The sequence below is a fragment of the Cervus elaphus genome, chromosome 15 (genome assembly GCF_910594005.1).
Source record: "Cervus elaphus chromosome 15, mCerEla1.1, whole genome shotgun sequence".
Lineage (NCBI taxonomy): Eukaryota > Metazoa > Chordata > Mammalia > Artiodactyla > Cervidae > Cervus > Cervus elaphus.
Window position 1 is genome coordinate 35,564,433 of NC_057829.1, and position 19,351 is coordinate 35,583,783.

The 19,351-nt window shown below is 42.3% G+C and overlaps 2 protein-coding genes across 8 annotated transcripts in view; one reads left to right on the forward strand and one right to left on the reverse strand.

Moving 5' to 3' along the window:
* The window catches only part of DYDC1 (DPY30 domain containing 1), a 22,247-nt gene extending 15,168 nt beyond the window's left edge, over positions 1-7,079 (reverse strand). For 2 of the 4 annotated variants that reach the window (XM_043926125.1, XM_043926122.1), the window contains exons 1-4: positions 6,805-6,931; positions 3,367-3,504; positions 3,109-3,278; positions 973-1,074 (exon numbers count right to left, since the gene is read on the reverse strand). In XM_043926125.1, coding sequence (XP_043782060.1) covers positions 973-1,074; positions 3,109-3,255 — 249 coding nt within the window. In that variant the 5' untranslated portion in view covers positions 3,256-3,278; positions 3,367-3,504; positions 6,805-6,931. Of the gene's footprint in view, positions 1-972; positions 1,075-3,108; positions 3,279-3,366; positions 3,505-5,395; positions 5,470-6,804; positions 6,932-6,995 lie in introns of those variants that run through there. The other 2 variants (XM_043926124.1, XM_043926123.1) reach the window with 2 other exon arrangements.
* On the forward strand, positions 6,879-17,228 carry DYDC2 (DPY30 domain containing 2). 4 transcript variants are annotated; one of them, XM_043926127.1, is made up of 6 exons: positions 6,879-7,001; positions 9,565-9,732; positions 11,719-11,802; positions 12,358-12,513; positions 12,865-13,035; positions 16,703-17,228. In XM_043926127.1, the coding sequence occupies exons 4-6, from the start codon at positions 12,367-12,369 to the stop codon at positions 16,898-16,900; spliced, it is 516 nt and encodes a 171-aa protein (XP_043782062.1). In that variant the 5' UTR covers positions 6,879-7,001; positions 9,565-9,732; positions 11,719-11,802; positions 12,358-12,366; the 3' UTR covers positions 16,901-17,228. The 4 variants fall into 4 exon arrangements, with proteins under 4 accessions (XP_043782062.1, XP_043782061.1, XP_043782063.1 ...); XM_043926126.1 differs by having other exon boundaries at positions 6,980-7,111; XM_043926128.1 differs by lacking the exons at positions 6,879-7,001; positions 9,565-9,732 and adding an exon at positions 7,094-7,111.
* Positions 17,229-19,351: the final 2,123 nt, after the last annotated feature.

Below are 19,351 nucleotides of genomic sequence, written 5' to 3' on the forward strand. Positions count from 1 at the left end.
TGACTGCTTGGACTCAGGGAATTCAGTGCTACCAAGGGATGCCAAGTTTCCTTGGTCAACTCTAATTCTCCAAAGTCACCATTTCAAACCTTCACCACTCTCCCGTCACCTCCTACCTTATCACCTCATTCTGGGTAGATGATCTTGGTCCCTGCTTTATAAAAAAGACAGTCACACAGAAACTGCTTTCATCTTTGCTCCACAAAACCTACACACCACATGTATTTAATGCCGTCTTCTCCTCTTCCCTTGAATCAAAGGATACTTTCACCTGCCTAATCTTCATTCCAGAGAGTTTCCTCTGGTCTCCAAGAAAAGCTGACCCTAGTTAACGATCCCCTTCATTTCTTTATATCAACCACTCCCCTTCCACTCTGTTCCTTAAAACAAACAAACAAAAGAAAACCCCTTCCCTGAAAATCTCCTTGAAAGCATTACATCTACTCACCATCTCCATCTCCCCTGCTTTACCCCACCCCACACAGCTGCGCCCACCTAGGTCACCAGTGGCCTTAAGTGAGCACTTGGCAATTCTGTTCTCACCTGACCAACCACAGACATGATGGACCACTCAGGTCTCACTGAGGTGCTATCCCCTTGGCTTCTATGATAGCAGACTCTCTGGGTTTTCCTCCTACTTCACACTGCTTCTTTCCCAGTAAGGAAGCTACATACAGGGACTTCCCTGGTGGTCCAGTAGCTAAGACTCCACGCTCCCCATATAAGAACTAGATCCCGCATGTCTCCAATGAAGATCCCCCATGCCAGCAACTAAGACCTAGTGCAGCCAAGTAAGATAAATAAAAATAAGTATTAAACAAAAGAAACCACATAACAGACATAACACTGAAGATATAAGGAAGCCACATCTAAGCAACCAGAGGTGAGGAGTTTTCTGCACCTTGGTGTGGGGGTACCGCACCAAGGGTGCCACCCTGGGGCTCTAGGCACCACTGAACTCTCTGGTCTCACCTGCTGGAAGAGAAGCTGCTCTGCTTTAAGTCTCTCCATCATCTCCTGCTCCATCAAAGCTACTTCTCTTTCATGCTCCAGTTGGACCATTTCCTCTTGTCTCTCGCATGATTTAAAGAAAAACATCACATTACTAATGACAGATAAAACAATTTGTAAATCACAATCTTGAAAGCATCTTAACCACCACCAATAGGGAAAGGAAAGCAAACTACAGTCTATCCATTAGGAAACTATATAATAATTGGGGGAAATGTGGGTATTATTTCAACAAGAGCATAAAGTTAAAATTACACATTGAATGTGGTCACAATTGTGTAAAAAAAACCAAAACTCCAGACAAGTATGTATAAAAAAGATTATAGACTAACTAAAAATACCTAAAAATCTAAATAGAGGTCTTTGTTTTCTTCTACTTTTTCATGTTGTCCAAGTTTTGTATAATAAACATACTATTTTTATAATAGAAAGAAATGATAATATTGAACTTCTGTTAAAAAGCAAAGATACTGGGCCAATTATTTCACTCATATAATTTTATAACAGAAGATCCAAAATGGAACAGGATAAAAAGCCCAGAAATAAACCCAAGCATCTTTGGTCAATTAATCTATGACAAAAGAGGAAAGAATATACAATGGAGAAAAGACAGTCTCTTCAATAAATGATGCTGTGAAAACTGGACAATTACATGTAAAAGGATGAAATCAGAACATTCTCCAGTACCCTACACAAAAATAAACCCCAAAGGGATTAAAGTCCTAAATGTAAGACTGGATACTATAAAACTCCTAGAACAAAACAGAGGCAGGACACACTTTGACCTAAATTGCAGTGATATCTTTTTTGATCCATCTCCTAGAGTAATGGAAATAAAAATAAGCAAATGGGACCTAATTAAACTTAAAAGCTTTTGCACAGCGAAGGAAACCATAAACAAAATTAAAAGACAGCCTACAGAATGGGAAAAAAATATTTGCAAATGATGCAGCCGACAAGGAAATTAATCTCCAAAATATACAAGCAGCTCATATAGCTGAATATCAAAACAAACAAATACAACATATGGCAAAAACCACTACAATATTGTAAAGTAATTAGCTTCCAACTAACAAAAATAAATGAAAAGAAAAAACAAAACAAACAACTCAATCAAAAAATGGGCAGAAATTCTAAACAGACTTATCTTCAAAGAAGACCCACAGATGGCCAAAAGACACATGAAAAGATGCTAAGTTAAACATCACTGTTAGAGAAATGCAAAACAAAACTACAATGAGGTTATCACCTCACACCAGTCAGAATGGCCAGCATCAAAAAGTCTACAAATAATAAATGTTGGAGGTGGTATGGAGTAAAAGGAACCCTTCCCTACACTGTTGGTGGGAATGTAAATTGGTACAATCACCATGAAGAAAAGTATGGAGGTTCCTCAAAACATGAAAAATAGAACCCACATAATCCTTCAATTCTACTCCTGGGCATATATCTGGAGAAAACTCTAATTCAAAAAGAGACAGATACATGCATCCCAGTGTTCACTTAAGCACTGTTTACAATAGTCAAGACATGGAAACAGCCTAAAAGTCCAGCGATAGTTAAATGGATAGAGAAAATGTGGTGCATATATGCAAAGGAATACTCTTTAGCACAAGAAAGAAGTCCGTTTGCAGCAACACGGATGGACCTAGAGATTATAATACTAAGTGAAGTAAGTCACAAAGTAAGTAACAAAGTAAGTAACAAAGACAAATGTTATACAATATCGCTTATATGTGAAATCTAAAACATGATACACACGAACTTCTTTATAAAACAGGAACAGACTCAAAGACATAGAAAACAAAGCTATGGTTACCAAAAGAGAAAGGTTTGGGGAGAGCGGAGGGATAAATTAGGAATTTGGAAGTAATGCATACACCCTACTATATATTAGTAAAAAAGGACCTACTGTACAGCACAGAGAACTATACTATTTTGTAATAATTTATATGGAAAAAGAATCTAAAAAATATATATGTATATAATACATACATAGATCTGAGTCACTTTACTATACACCTAAAACTAATATAATATTGTAAAGCAACTATTCTTTGATAAATAATGAATTTTTAAAACTATATCCATATTTACCTGTTTCTCCATGGTCACATTTTTCTTATACTTGTAAATCCACAGTGCTAAATATTCTATTGGATCCACTGGACGCATCCTTGCCACTTCCGCAAGACCTTCAGTTAGACATGTCCCAAGAATCTTTTGAAGATACGTTGACTCCATTTCTAATTGCTAAATAAAAACTTCTAAAAGACAAATGTTTTGCATTAGTGCAGGAAATTTTCAATGAAGGTACAGTGAAAGCTGAGTCCAGTGAGGCCAACAAAGCATTACCTTCTGTCACCAGTCATGGGCACCTGCCATCAGCACATCAGGGCACAAGCAAGCTGGCTCCGGGATGCTTCTAGCAGTTTCCAAAATGGCTCCACAAAAGTTGCCACGACTAGAACAGTTTCCAAATCCTGAAGGACCCTGGAGTCCAAGAGTCAGAGGAGGGTTACTTTCATTATTGTCCATATGACATATGGATGTCCATATGACAAGAGATGCATGTCTTACTAAATCCTCACAGCATACCTAAACATGGTATCCTTAGCCCCACTGTGCAGATGAGGATGACCAGGCACAAAGAGTGTAAGCAAACAGCCCAGGATCACACAGGTTGTGCATGATGGAGAGGGAATCATACCCAACTCTTGATTCCAGAGCTGTTACCCTACATGATTTATTAAGATGTTCGTTGCAAGCCATGAGTTATTTCTTGAAAATATCACCATCGTCCACCTCAAATTTTTTAAAATTCCAAATATCTCAAGGCCAAAGAATAAAAAAAAAAAAATCCAACCTTTCAAGAATAGCATATCAAGTTCCTCATGCTTTGGCTCCACTTTTCTCTCCAGGCTCACTTCCAGATATCCCTTCTGGCTCCTGGGCTTTAACTACACAGAAGATCTTGCCATCCTTCTGCTCACACCTTGCATGTTTCCATCTCCATGACTTTTGCATATGATGGCCCCCTCACTCTCCCTCAGCTTGGAAAATACTTCCTCACCTGCAAGGCATCACTCCTCTCTCATTTCTCCCTGCTGTGGCTCATACAACTGTCTCCCAGGCAATGCAAAGATGGTCCTCCTTCCCCAAGCAGCTCACACAGCATGTCACACTACCTGAGCACTGTGTATGCATATGTCTGTCCTCCCACAAGAGGACAAGTTTCTCTAGCTCCTCAAAAAGTATGGCTCAGTCACAGTGTGGACACAGCTGGCCCTCCATGGGCAAGTGAATGAGTTTCTCCACTCTCTAATGTTCCAATTTACTAATGAATCTGGACAAGAATAATCTTAGACAAGAAAGGAAGGGAGAATAAAAGAAAGAAAGAGGGAGGGAGGGAGGAAGGAATGCAATAACCACTCTATCTCAGGTGTTTTGAAAGCAGTGATCACCTTTGAATTACCCGTATGGAATTCAGATTCCTCTGAGAATCTGATGAAATGTATTCATTATTCAACAAATATATACTGAGTATCTGTTATATTCAGACATGAGCAATTTCAGGGGACAGAATTCCAGTGTCTAGACCTGTCCCTAAACAATTGCACCTAACATTCTGCACAAAATTGTAGAAACAATGACCCCTAACAATGATCCATAGATCTCAAACCTACTCTCTCTCTCATGATAGGAGTACAAAATGGCATAACACCATGGAGAACGATGTGTAAATATCTTAAAAATTACATATGTATTTACCATTGTATTTTACATATGTATGTACACATGTATTTACCATTTACCATCAATTTCACATCTGGGATCCTATCTTACAAAAATATGAAGTGATATTATTACTGAAATGCAAGTCCATATGCCTGTCACACAGTGAGGCCAAAACAATACCAAAGCGTCAGAGTTTGGAACAGAGAAAGGTTTATTGCAGGGCCATGCAAGGAACTGGGTGGCTCATGCCTTAAAAACTCCAAACTCCAAAGCTCTCAGTCAAGCCCGTTTCTAGGAAAGATGAGAGAGGGGTGGAGTTAGTTGCTGCAAACTTCTTTGTATCAAATCATGGTCAGGTAACGGTGCTCCTGTAAATTCCATCAAATGTTATTCTCTGTTCTGCCCAAAAAGTTGCAGGGTGTGGGGAGGAACAGGTTCCACAGACAGCTACTGCTAATGGGAATGGGGGAGAGGTTCACCGCTGCCTCAAGCCCTGGGCTAAGGCCAAAGAGTGGCCCTGGCAAGGGCTCTGAACCTCTGCAGGACAGAGCCCCCAGCCTGTTCCCCGGGCCCTCCAGCCCACCCACTAGCCCGAGGCCAGGTGAACTGGAGGACTCCATGGAGAAGGTCTGGATCCGCCTCTTACCTCACTCTGCACCTGAGGACTACCACTCCACAGACCACTACTCCACCAACAGACCCTCGGCTGTGTTCCCGAGTAACGGTTGCTGACAGTTGGTTGCTTGTGGGCGGAGCCAACTAGCAGCAACCAATGGTTAAGCAGGACCATTAACGGTCACTCACTGATGGTTGGTTGGTTGCTTATGGGCGGGCCCACTGCCTGTACTGACTAATGGCTGAGCCGGACCATTGCCTGCTACAGGGTGTCCAGAGTAACCCGCAGAGCAACTGCTGTGTTCTAAGGGCTGAGCTCCCCACGCTCTGTTACAACACATACATAGGGTTGTTTTGTACTATCACTAACAATAACCAAATTGCGAATCCATCGTTAAGGTACAGCTACACAATGGATTAGTGTGCAAATAAAGAGAATGAGGAAGGTCTCCAAAACCAGGAGTGAGCTCTAGGACATACTGTGAAGGCGGGGGGTGGGGGAAGCAAGATGCAGAAATTGCATCTAGTATGCCCTCTTTGGTATTAACAACCACTATGGGGAAAGAAATGTGTACTTGTGTATGTATAAACATTGTCATAAAACAAACCAAAACCCGGCACAAACTTAATGCCCTACCTAGCTGGCACTGGCATTTTACCCACACAGAGAAAAGAAAGATTATAACTGAGTATGGAACACAGTATCCTAATTGTACTTCTTCAATGGAATAATACTCTAAGGACAAAAATAACTACACTGACAATCTCAATTCCATTTGAAACACACTAGCAATTTAAAGGACTTTTTCCTGGTGGCTCAGGCAGTAAAGAATATGCCTGCAGTGCAGGAAATCTGGAACAAATTCCTGCTGCAGCTCCAGAAAGCTAACACAAGAGAAGACGACCGTGGTCTCCGTGAGGAGAAACCGCCCAAGGAAGATTGGTCTCCAATCGAAGCCGGCTGCATCCTCTCATCATCGGAACCCAGGTGAAACTCGTTACTTCGTTTGGCTTGCTTCCTCTCCACGAAACAGCAAAAATACCCAGCCTGTTGTAAGGCATAGTTTTCATACACACCAACAGGCATCTTGGGTCAACATAAGAAAGCCCATTCCCACAGAAACAGCTGCCTTAAGCCTGGCGAAGCTGTCCGAAGAAGCAGAGGTTCCTCGCTTACGCTTGGGAGAAAGCCGGCCGAGTAGGAGAGGAGAAGGGATCGGATACAGTGGCCAGTTAAATTTAAAATTTCAGATAAACAGGAAACGATTTTGTATTATACACTCTACTATACTTGTGCTAAACAGTGATTTCTTATTTCTCTGAAATTCAAATTTAACTGGGTACCCCAAATTTTACCTGACCTGGATTCCGAGAGCTTCGATAGCTTTTCTATCCCAGACCCGCCTCCCCTGCCCCTCCAAAAGGGGCGGCGCTGCTCACCAGTGAGGAGGAGGAGGACTCAGCCACAGAGACGCCGCCCGGCGCTGAACTATTCCTCTCTCGCACCACTGGCAAGGTCTAAGAGCCAAAGCTGCCTCTGCCCGCTGGAACCCAGCCCAGCACCGGGAGCTGCTCTTCCCAAAAGGCGCCTGCATTCTAGAAGCTGGCCCTTGACGCATGCGCCTACCTACCTGCAGGTAGCGTCCCGTTGCTAGGCAACAAGCCCGCGCGCCCCTGGGCTGGAGACCGCCTGGGGCAGAGAGAGAAGAGTGCTTGCTGAGAGCTGAGCAGACAACGCTGGGCCGAGGTCAGCCGAGGGGGCGCGCGGGCCGGGGCGTGAGCGATGGTGGGAGTTCGGGGTGGGGGGAGGGGAGAGTACGGAGGAGTAGATGCTGCAGAGAGGAGAGGCTGGAGGAGTGGGGCGGGGTAGGATGCGCAGCTGAGAGGAGGCTGCGCCCGAGGTGTGCCGGGTGCTGGATGGAGAGCCGGAAGCACCAGGGTAGGTGAGCAGAGACAGGATGTGCAACCTTGAGGCTGTGAGGAGGGGCCAGCCAAAAAGGGGACTCGACCGAGCGAGACTGGCAAGCGCAGTGCACACGGAGAGAGTCAGGACAGAGGCTGACCGGGGCGGGGCGGGGGAGAGAGTGGATGTGCGCAAAGGCTACCTGTAGGTGAAGCCCGCACTGCCTAAGGCCAGAGAAGAGTGTAGCAATCTAACATCCTGGTATTTTCTCAACCTAGCACTTTTGCACCTGCTGGTGACTTCTGCTTGGAGCCTGTCCACTGCGGTGGGGGGGGGGGGGGGGGGGGGCGGTAAATAGCACATCTAAGAACTGTAAATTCAGTTTTATTTGGGGACTTAACTGAGGATTATAGCCCTGCAGACAGCCTCTCAGACAACTCTGAGAAACTGCTTCAGCATGAAAGAGGTGAGGGCAGAGGTCAGCATATGGGAGATTTGGAGAACAGGTACCTGCAGTCAAACACTTCTCTAGGTAAAAGTTTACTGCTAGTTATCAAGCACACACAGTTTAATTATTTTATTGCTTTTCTAAGTATGTAAGATGCAAGAAATTGGGTTTATAAACTTTTCTCCTGAAAATTTCTATCTGAAGGTCTATTCTGTGAGTTTTCCCAGAGAGTAGAGTATCTCATTCCTGATTTCCACCCTGAACTCTTTTCAGGCTGTGTTAGTGACTAAATTAACCACTGCTAATGACTCAGTCCTTGTGGAGCCAGCTGGCTGGAGACATTCTTTAGTTGGCATTCCTTTCAGAACTAGCACAGGTGCCCCCACCTCCAGGAAGTCTTCCAACCTTTTTGATCTCCCTGACAATCTGCAGCCATCCCTGGGCTAGTTGCTTTGCACAGTTCTTGGCTAACATTTCCCATGTTTTGTTTCAGTTTATGTGGGGCAGTGCTGGGCTTGAGATGCTTCACTAAATGGTGGTTGAGATAATAAGTTCCAGCATGGGCACTGATGGAAATGAGCATGAGCTCTTGCCTGGGTCCACATGCATCCGAGCTCTCATTGCTTAAGTCAGGAAATATTTGTTGAGCACCTACTGTGTGCCTAGCGCTAAAAATATAGTGTGAACAAAGACAATCCCTATACTTAGTGCCTGGTTTACTGAATGCAAGGCTATGAGCAAGGAGGTCTAGTATAAGCAGACCCTTAGAGGAGCTCTGGAAAACTTTGAAAAATAGCCCTCTTGTCACTAGTGAGTGTGGCCTGATTTGGTGTGGAGTGGGCAGTAAAATGCATTCCTTTGGCCCCTCCCTTTCCAGAATTTGCATGGAGGCTCTCTTTTTCAGATCGACTGTTTTCACATCAAGTCTTAATAATGGTCAGGTCAACATATTTTGTTGAGACCATTGTTGAAAATGTGTAGTTTGGAAGAGATAGTTTATCCAGTTTGCCACACTTAATGCAGTGTGGCAGCTACTGAGGACCAAACTTTGAAGAGCCTTCAACATTTGCAGACTTGGAATTCTGCAAGGGATGCAGACTTGGTGATTCTGCCCCCTGGGAAGGGCAGTTGTACTGAGATTAAGGCAAAGGAGAGCTGTAACTATGTATCACCTGGGGATTTTGTTAAAATGCAGACTCTTAATCTGTAAGTCTGAGGTGGGACCTGAGGTGGGACCTGAGAATCTGCATTTCAACAACTCCCAGGTGATGCAATGCTGCTGATTATGGACTACACTTTGATGAGAAGGGGTGTATAAAGTAGTTTATTTGGGTGCATTGATTCAGGTGCATTGGTCACAGATTGGCAGAAGGAGCCACCACATATTCCCATCCCCTCCCTTCACCACCACCCCAAATGCAGTGACTTTAAACACACATTTATTATCTTACAGTTTTTGAAGTTTGAGATCCAAGATGAATCTTACAGGGTTAACATCAGAGTGTTTCAGCAAGGCTGGTTCCTTCTGGATGCCCCAGGAGAGATCCCTTTGCTTGCCTTTTCCAGCTTCTAGAGGCCACCCACCCTTCTTGGCTCATGGTCCCGAATCACATCACCTTTTCTCCCTCTGCTGCTATCACCACACCTTCTTCTACCCTGTCTGACTTTACTGTGTCCCTCTTATAAAGGCGCTTGTGATTACATTGTGCCTACCTATATTTGTTGTTATTTTAGTTGCTAAATTGTGTCTGACTCTTTACGACCCCATGGTCTATAACCTATCAGGCTCCTCTGTCCATGGGATTTCCCAGGCAAGAATACTGAGGTGGGTTGCCATTTCCTTCTCCAGGTGATCTTCCGGACCCAGGGATTGAAGCCACGTCTCCTGCGCTGACAGGCAGATTTTTACCACTGAGCCACCTGGAAAGACTGCATACCTGGATAATCCAGTATAATTTCCCCAAAACAAAAAATGCTTAATTTAATCACATCTGCAAAGTCCCCTTTGTCATATAAGGTAACGTAGTTCATAGATTCTAGGTATTACTTTATGAACACCTTTGGGAGCCATTATTCTCCCTGACATGCTGTGTATTTCCTAGGGACAAGGACATTTTCTTACTCATATTTTAATTGCCACAACCAGGAAGTTTAACCTTGATATAATTCTATTATGGAACTTACAGCTCACATTCAGTTTTCCCAACAACGTCCTTTACAGAATTCTGTCTTCCAGTCTACACCCAACTAAGGATCATATATTGCTTGTAGTTGGGATGGCTGTTGAGGCTCCTTTGATCTGGACCAGTGCCTCATCTTTTTTGTCTTTCATGATGTTGACATTTTAAGAGTATACCCCAGTTACAGACTTTCTCTCAACTTGGCTTTGTTTGATGTCTTATTCCAGTTTTACATTTGGGGCAAGAATTCACAGAAATGTATTGTGTCCCAGGACAAAGTGCATCACATCAGGAGACACATAATGTTATTTTGTCCCTTTATTGGTGATGTTTGCTTTGATCAGTTGATTAACTTTGTGCCTGTCAGGTTTTACCACTGTTAAGTTTCTGTATTTCTTTTTGGAGTTAATCCATAACTTGTGGATTCCATAAGTTGTGGAGAGAAACTTTGAGACTATATGAATATCCTACTCCTTGTCTTGTCCTTTTCCTTGATATTCATCAAGTTTTAGTGTTCACTGATGATTGCTTCAGTTATACTATGATCATTACAAAATATTTTTAAATTCCACATTTATCAGTTGGCTTATGAAAGAATTTGTCTGCTCTCCCATTCAGTAATTTATTCTTATATGGACTTATGGATTCTTACGTTATTCAATTAATTATAATCCATTACAGTTATTATTGCTGAAGCTGAAACTCCAATACTTTGGCCACTTGATGTGAAGAGCCAACACATTGGAAAAGACCCTGATGCTTGGAAAGATTGAGGGCAAGTGGAAAAGGGGGCGACAGAGGATGAGGTGGTTGGACAGCATCACTGGCTCAATGGACATAAGTTTGAGCAAACTCCGGGAGCTAGTGAAGGACAGAGAAGCCTGTTGTGCTGCAGTCCATGGGGTTGCAAAGAGTCAGACATGACTTAGCAACTGAACAATAACAACAGTCGTTACTAATTTTGGTGGCCAAATTACTTCAGATTTGGCTAGTAATAGCCCCTTCAAGCTGACTCCTCTGTCCCCAACCATTTTATTTTCTAGCATTTTCTTATTTTGGGGGGACAGCAAAATATTCCAGGTGTATTAGACTTTTCCTGCCTTGATCTTGGTCCTTTCTCCAAGGAACCCTGATTCTTTTTAAATTGTTAAGGCTATTTAAAAGCAAATTCTATCTGAGGCTAGGTGGGTGGGGTGGGTGGAAATGAACTGGGAGTTTGGGGTTAGCAGATGCAAGCCATATATATAATGGATAAACAACAAGTCCTATTGTATAGCACAGGGAACTATATTCAATATTCTGTGGTAAACAATAATGGAAAAGAATATAAAAAGAATACATATATTAATGTATATGTATAACTGAATCATTTTGCTGTATAGCAGAAATTAAAACAACATTACTAATCAACTACACTTCAACTTTCAAAAAGCAGATTCTGTGTGTTCATTGCTACTGAGGTGTTTTTGCTTCTAGGCCTTTGCAGTGGAAAGAGCTAGGAATTTTTTTCCATATTCATATCTATCAATCTACTTACCTTTCCCTCCTTAAACTGAAAAGCGCCTCCAGAAAATGTTAGGACTTGATCTAAGCCTATTATTCACTTTATTATTAGATCTTTTGGAGTTAAAATGTGTCAGCTTCAGAAACATGAAGATGGTCAAGAAGAGGCTGGGTGCCAGGTGATTTCATGTCACAATCTTCCAGTGTAACAGTTAATATTAAACATTTATTACTCACCAAGCTACGTGCTTCACGTGTATTTAGTATCTCTTCTAATCCTCACAATTATGAAATACATATTTTTGTTATTCTGTTCCTAGATCAGAAAGCTGAGGCTCGGAGAGACTTGGTAACTTGCTGAAGATCACGCAGCTAATAAACAGGAGACCCAGGACTGGAACTTGTTCTGTCTGACCCTGGAGTCCGTGTTCCTCTGCTGCGTACACCTCTACTCACCTAGCCCTGGGCAGTAGCTACCGTGCCAGGCGTTTTCCCTCCCTCTCTGCCTCAGGGCTTCTCAGTGGTCCGTGGTGAAATATATAAGCCTGTCTTACTATGTCATAGATGACTGTAGCTTTTAACCTCACAATAGTGTGGCTTGTTAGGTGCCCAGAGACCCTCTTACACCCTCCTGCCTGCTCAGCTATTTTTCAAGAGTAGAGATGTGTGGATAAGTGGAGGCCTCAGCCACTCTTAAATACCCATCCACCAAGCTCCTGGCCAGATGAACCCCAGGACCTATTTTGTGACCTAGGACAGCTGGAAAGCTTTAGAAAAAAGTTCAATCGAATGTAAGAGCTATCGGCAAGTACATATACATTGATTGGTAATTTGGGGGAAGGATGGGCTCCCAGAAACATCTCATTTTTGTCCCAAAATGAATCTCCATTGGTTAGAATGTGTCTATTTTTTTTTTTAAAGTCCAGTTAGATTGTGACCCTGTTTTGGTGTTTCCCAAGCCCGCCAGGATGGAAACCAATTACCTGAAGAGGTGCTTTGGAAATCACCTGGCCCAGGCTCTGGCAGAAGTGGCTATGGTTCAGCCCAGTGACCCCATAGAGTACCTGGCTCACTGGCTTTATCATTACAGGAAAATGGCAAAAGCAAAAGAAAAGGTGCGTACATGAGAGCTAAGTCAGTTTGGGGAGGGCTCTCAGCTTTCTCATAGTAATCTGAAACCCAAAGCAGGACTCTGGAGACACCCTGGGGAGTATCATGTTTCATTTCATCTGTAAGGATGGATTCCGCCCACATATTCTTGAAGTATAGGGAGTCTGGGGGCTGAAGAGAGCAACCAGCTCAGTGGAGTTGTGGAATTGGTGGGTTTGGAGATACTACCAGGTTGAAGCCTGTCAGTTACAGGAGCAAATTCAGGAGGCCCAAAGTGCCTGGGGCCTGTGGTCTGTCCCAGGAAGGGTCCATGCCTCTGGGGACTGACCAGACTCTACTCTGTCATATCACCCCAGGATAGACAAGAGAAGATCCAGCTGCAGAGAGAATATGAAAATAGCCTCAAAGGAACCAGAATGGCAGAAATGCTGAAGCAAGAAGAACGTGAGATTCAACAGCAGTGTGAAAAGTATCATCACCAGCTGGGGAGGAGAAACTCGGCGGTGGGCACAAACCCACATCCCATGGTGGGTACCAGGAAATGCATGGAGTGCACTGAGGCTCCCCAAACCTACTTTCTCTCCATAGTCATATGTTCGTATGTAAATCAATCTTACTGACAATCCTTGTCAATGAACAAAATGCTTAAAGTCATTTTAGATTTCAGGAAATACCTTACATGTGACTGGTTTAAAAAACCAGATTTTAGAAAAATCTAAAGCATCACTTGGAACAAGTATATTTTCATACAAGATTCTTTGAATTCTTTTAAAAGATTACTCAATATTTTTCAGAAACCAAATATGGTTTCCAGTATATACTTCAGATATATTATTTTATGTTATATACTATTTACTTAACTAATTTAATATATGCTATTTATGTATTAAGCCACAAGATGTCTCCTGTGATGCTCTAATAGTGGTCATGAATTATTAGAATAGTCAGCAACAACTCTATATTTGTTAGTCTGACAAGCATATCTTTTATCTCCCACAATTTTTGCCGCAGTCTTCTGAAAAACACCATGTGTCATTTTGTGCTTTCTACAAAGTACATGACATCTGGAGAGCAAATTGACTCCTTGAACTTGATATCTGACATCTTTGTAATGATCACTGTATTCCAGTGCATGAAAATCTTTAATGTAGTCTTATATAATTTATTAGCTTTTGCTAGTTTCCAAAGCCAATTTTGATCAAGACATGAAAATATTAAGCTTTATGTACATTTATATCAACATGTTCAGCTTTCCTCAAAATTAATAGATTTGTTTTTTAAGTCTGGATATTTTACATGTAGATCAAAAGAAAGATAGTTTCTTACTACAGTCTGAAAGCAGTAATTGAAGGAACCCTCCCTCAGGAACAGTTCACCATTTAAGCAGTTGTTGGGAGATGCTAGAGGTGAGATCATTATCAAAAGTTGTCATCACCTAGGTTGCCCACGCTAATCCTTTTCTAATACCTGGCTTCACTGTTAATAGAATTGTAAATATATAAGGCAAGGAAAGACTCCCAAAACTGTACCCGGGTTTTATGATGGAAAACTTCGCTCACATCAGTATTTTGAGTTGTCCCTTTGTGTGGCACTCAGGAGGTTTCACACCCTGTAGCATATTCCTTAGCAAGATTTGGATGAACAAAAGGTTTGCTGTTCTTTTGCCAAGTGTGAGACAATTGGCAATTGTCAGGGAAATGAGAGCGAGCCTGATGCTTGGATTGTGAGCAAGTTCTCAGTTTTAGGAAAGAGTTCACGTGCAAATTGTAATTATGGAAATTTATTCCCTTTGTTAGAAGGAAGCAAAGGGAACCCAACAGGGGTCTAAAAGAAAGCTTATTGCTTACAGGGCAAGGGAGAACCACATCCTGGTACAAACTGAAAGAGCTAGATAAAGGGTGAGGAGGTGGTGAATTGAAAGTCACTCAGTCATGTCCAACTCTTTGTGACACCATGGACTATACAGGCCATGGAATTCTCCAGGCCAGAATACCGGAGTGGGTAGCCTTTCCCTTCTCCAGGGGATCTTCCCAATCCAGGGATCAAACTGTTAGGTAGTTAGAATAGGGAAAAGGAGTCCAAAATGGCGGTGGCTAAAAGACAAGGAAGGGAAAAGCCCAGGAAAATAGAACAGAGGAAGGACAAAGAAGGTCCGAGGACTGGAGTGAGGACTTCAGGTAGGACAGCACTCCTGACTAAGCCCAGTTTGCATAGGACAGGCCCAGGGGGATGAAAAAAACAAAAAGAGGAGCCAAAGGCCTCTCTCTCTCTCTCTCTCCCCACAACGCGTGCGTGCACTCGCTCACTCTTTCTCTCTTTCTCTCTCTCCCATGCATGCGTGCACGCTTTCTCTCTCTCTCTTTCTCTCTCTCTCTCTCCCATGCATGCATGCATACTTTCTCTCTCTCTCTCTCTCCCGCGCGATGGGGCACTCTTCTCTTCACATCTTTGGATCCACGTGCCCTCACGCCTCGAAGATGGATTTTCCTGCTATCTTCTAAATAAAATAGAGCTGTAACACTGATTTCTCTAAGAGCTATAACACGGTCCGTTCGAGACCTGAGAGCTATAACAAGGTCTGTCCAAGATCCAAGAGCTGTGACACGTGGAGGGCTTTAATGTCTGTCACTCCAAATCTTTGTTGTGACGAGACAAAAATCGAGGAGCATACACTCACCTGACATCTAAGCATACACTCGCCTGACAAAACCAAGGTCTCCCACATTGCAGATGGATTCTTTACCAGCTGAGCCACAAGGGAAGCTGTGGAGGTACATCAAATAGAATAAGAGTCTAAGTTCTGATTTCTTCTTGGCTCCAAGTGAATTGCAAACTATTCCTTGCTGCTGTCACCTTTAAATTTCATCACTAGAACTGTAAAACTTATCTGAAATAGGCCCAGAATGGGTTGCATTGGGTTTCAGAAAGCCTGCTGATTTAACTGATGGATTTTAACACCAGTACTCAAAGTTTTGCAAGATTTTCCTAAATATCTTAAAACCATCATTGCTTTTAGTATCCCAGATTGAATACTGTTGGTCTAGTGCATGGGTCAAAAGAGAAGTAGAAACAGAGCATTTTTTGTGTGGTAGAGATCACATCAAATTATGGGAATCAAGAAGAGACTCACAGAGAAGATAGCATTTGAGTCAGACCTGGAAGAAAACTGGCGAAAGTTGTCCTTGTATTGGTTTCTCTTCATTAAGCAGAGGCATTTTTTTAGTTAAGTAAATCATTATTCTGTTTCTAAGTCTGAAAATCCCATTGTTATAAAGATCTGAGCCATACAAATGTTTCAGGAATACATTTTTATGGAAACAATATGTAGATTTGCTGCACAGATTCATTCATAGCACTTTGGAGTTAGAAAGGTCTTAGAGATCATGTGGGCAAGTACTTCACAGACCTCTCTGCAGTACCTCACAGGGTCCACTGTTGATTGGACAATGGGCGAAGCTGGGGGTAGAACTTGAGCTCCAAGGCTTGCTACCTCACCAGGGACTGTGGTTATGTGGATGCTTGATGTCTCCTTGAGTCTCACAGGTCACTGAGACTGTATTTTTTCCATCTTTTTTCTCTCTGTGCTTCAATTTGGATAATTTCTATTGATCTGTCTTCAGGTTTACTGATCCTTTCTCCTGCAATGTCCAATATCCTATTTAGGAATTTAATGAATTTTTTTTTCATTTTGGATAGTTTATTTTTCAGTTCTAGAATTCCATTCTGGCTCCTATCTTCTCTGCTGATATACCCTATCTTTTCACTCATTATGACCATTTTTCTCCTTTAAACCTGTAATCGCTTTTAAGTTCTTGTCTGTCAATCTCATCATCTTTGTCATTTTGAGGTCTCTTTCTAGTAAATATTTTTTCTCCAGATTATGGTTCACATTTTCCTACTTTTTCACATGTCTAATAATTGTTTACCTGTGTGCTGAACTTTGTATGTGATACTGTATAGGCCATCTAGACTGTGTAGTTTTTCTTTAAAAGGTGTTGAATTTTGCTCTGTCTGGCAGTTACATTATTGGTGAATGATCTTGAACCTGTCAGATTTGCTTTATGCTTTTCTGGATAATGTCTTTTTCAGTTTTGTTCACGCTTGAGCATGAAAATGGCAATATTGTATTCCTGCTATGCCGAGAATGTTTAGTCTCTGTTAATGGCTTTTTGTGCTCTTCTGCTTTTTGTTTAGCCACTGATATCTGTAGCAGGTTCCTTGGAGAAGACTAAATTCATGCAGGAGAACAGAGAACCCCTTGAGAAGGAAGCCTTGAAGCAGGAATCCCTGCCAGGAACTTCCAATATGATTCCAGGAATGCCTCAACAGAGCCCCTCTTCAGAGACACCTGTCTCCAGCCAGGTTTACTTGAACACTGGAACCCCACAATAAATAAATTACCAGGCTGTTTAGCATGAAATTGCTCTTGAAATCCATCCTGGCTCCGAATCACCTCCCTAGGTTATAGAAGGTGGATGATTCTGATGATGCTTCTCTCAAAGCTGCTGCAAGCTGAGAAAGTGGCCAACTCAAAGAGCTCTTACTTGAAGATGATTAGCTATGTGGATTAAACCAAGATATGAGAGACTGTGGAAGGAGGTGTCTACAGGGACTCTCCAACCCAAGTCTTGTCCTGATAACCATGAAAACCCCTTAATTGTGTGAAGATTTGAACTACATATAGGGTAAAATAAACTCATAAAAAAGATTTAAAATAAGTAACTAAACTGATGAGAATTTTTTTTTGCCTCTTGCTTTATCATTTTTTGGAGACTAGACTGTGAAGACACATCTGTTTCATATATTTGTACCACAGCTTTAGCTGAATTTTGCAATTAGGCCCTTCAGGGTGTTTACATGTCCTTATTTTTTAAACAACTCCAGTGACAGTAAAATTCAAAGGTTTGAAATTTTTTCCATCATTTTCCATCTGTATTCATTCAGATATCTATATGCTGATGATCTGACATTTATATTTTTAATCAAGATTTCCTTGAACATGACTCCCAGTTTGCTACCTCCACTTGGATAAACAATGGATATCTCCAACCTAACCATGGTTGACTCTTGAATAATGCAGGGGTTTATCCACATATAACTTACATTGAGTTGGCTATCCATATCTGAGGTTCCTCCACATCCATGGATTCAACAGACCACTGACTGTGAAGTACAGTAGTATTTACTCTTGGAAAATAACCACATGTAAGTGAACCTGTGCAGTTCAAACCCATGTTGTTCAAGGAACAACTGTAATCCAAATGGAATCCCTGATATTCTCCCCAAAGTGGTTTCTACTACTTTTTTTTTTTAAATTTGCTCAGGTCAGAACTCTTAGTGTTATCCTTGGCTCTACTATTTTTATGTTAGCCCTAAATCTGGTCTGTTGACTTTCCATTTAAAATAAAGACAGCAGGATGGGGAACACATGTAAATCCATGGCTGATTCATGTCAATGTATGGCAAAAACCACTACAATATTGTAAAGTAATTAGCCTCCAACTAATAAAAATAAATGAAAAAAATAAAATAAAGACAGAATTTAACCACTTAAGTGCATAAGTCACCATCATTTTTGCCTTGATTGTTGTAATAGACTGTTAACTGATCTCCCTTCTTTTGCCCTTGACCTTCTCTAGTCTATCCTCAACATTAAAGTAGGATGATGTTGGTAAAACATTAAGTCTGATCATGTCTAACAAGCAGCTTCCCATCTCAGTCACAGAAACATGTAAGGCCCGTACCATGACCTGCCGACTCTATAAGAGTGATTCTGCATCATCTTTTTTATTCTCCATTTTGTTCTTTCCACGCCAGCCATGCCAACTTTCTGTTCTTCAGACAGGACTAGCATGGTTTAGTCTCAGAAGTTTTACATTCTCTTCCCCTCCCCTTGGAAAGCTCTCACCTCCCCACACCCCTGGATTTCTGCAGATTCTCTTACAGAATTAAAAAAAAAAAAACCTCAGCCAAAGTTGTAGTTGGGACAGGCCGGTAAGGAGAACTCTCATGCTCCTCCACGCATCATCAGTTGCTCCAAATAGGAAAATAGGAGATGCCTACAACTCCATCTGAAGGTGCCTCTACTTTAGCATCCAGCATTGAGAATAAAGGGCTTCCCAGGTGGCACAGTGGTAAAGAATTCGCATGCCAATGCAGGAGGTGCAAGGGATGCAGGTTTGATCCCTGAGTTGGGAAGATCCCCTGGGGGAGGAAAGGGCAACCCACTCCATGGACAGAAAATTCCATGGACAGAGGATCCTTGTGGGCTACAGTCCATGGGGTTGCGAAGAGTTAAGACATGACTGAGCACGCATACACACACACAATAAAACTTCCCTCCACCCCCGGTTCCAGCCAGGAGGAGAATGTAGTAGAACAACCAATAAGAAGCCTCTATAGTTGGGACTCCTCGCTTCTTCCAGTAAGCTCTTTGATTACTGCAGCCCCTCGCAATTACCCCCTTTCTCTATAAAAGCAAGTTCCTTTTCCTCCTCCTCTGGATTTGCTTATGGTCTGAATTGAAATTCCTCTGCTTTTCCCTAATAAACACTGTAGCTGGTAAAATAACTGGCTATTCTGTTATTAAAGCGGACACTCTCTTCCTTTACATCTTCATTCAAAAGTTGCCTTTGCAATGAGGTCTTTTCAGCCATCCCACCAATGCTTCCTGTGTGCGCACCTGTGTGCATGCTCAGTCTCTTCAGTCGTGTCCAACTCCGTGCGACCCTATAGACTAGAGCCTGCCGGGCTCCTCTGTCCATGGGATTCTCCAGGCAAGAATACTGGAGTGGATTGACATGCCCTCTTTCAGGAGATCTTCCCAACCCAAGGACTGAACTC

What these genes read in the sequence shown, in the direction of transcription:
- DYDC2 (XM_043926127.1), top strand. Translation starts at nt 12,367, where the DNA reads ATGGAAACCAATTACCTGAAGAGGTGCTTTGGAAATCACCTGGCCCAG. An exon ending in TGGCAAAAGCAAAAGAAAAG is followed by an intron (nt 12,514 to 12,864) that starts GTGCGTACATGA and finishes ATATCACCCCAG; the next exon opens with GATAGACAAGAGAAGATCCA. An exon ending in GCACAAACCCACATCCCATG is followed by an intron (nt 13,036 to 16,702) that starts GTGGGTACCAGG and finishes CTTTTTGTTTAG; the next exon opens with CCACTGATATCTGTAGCAGG.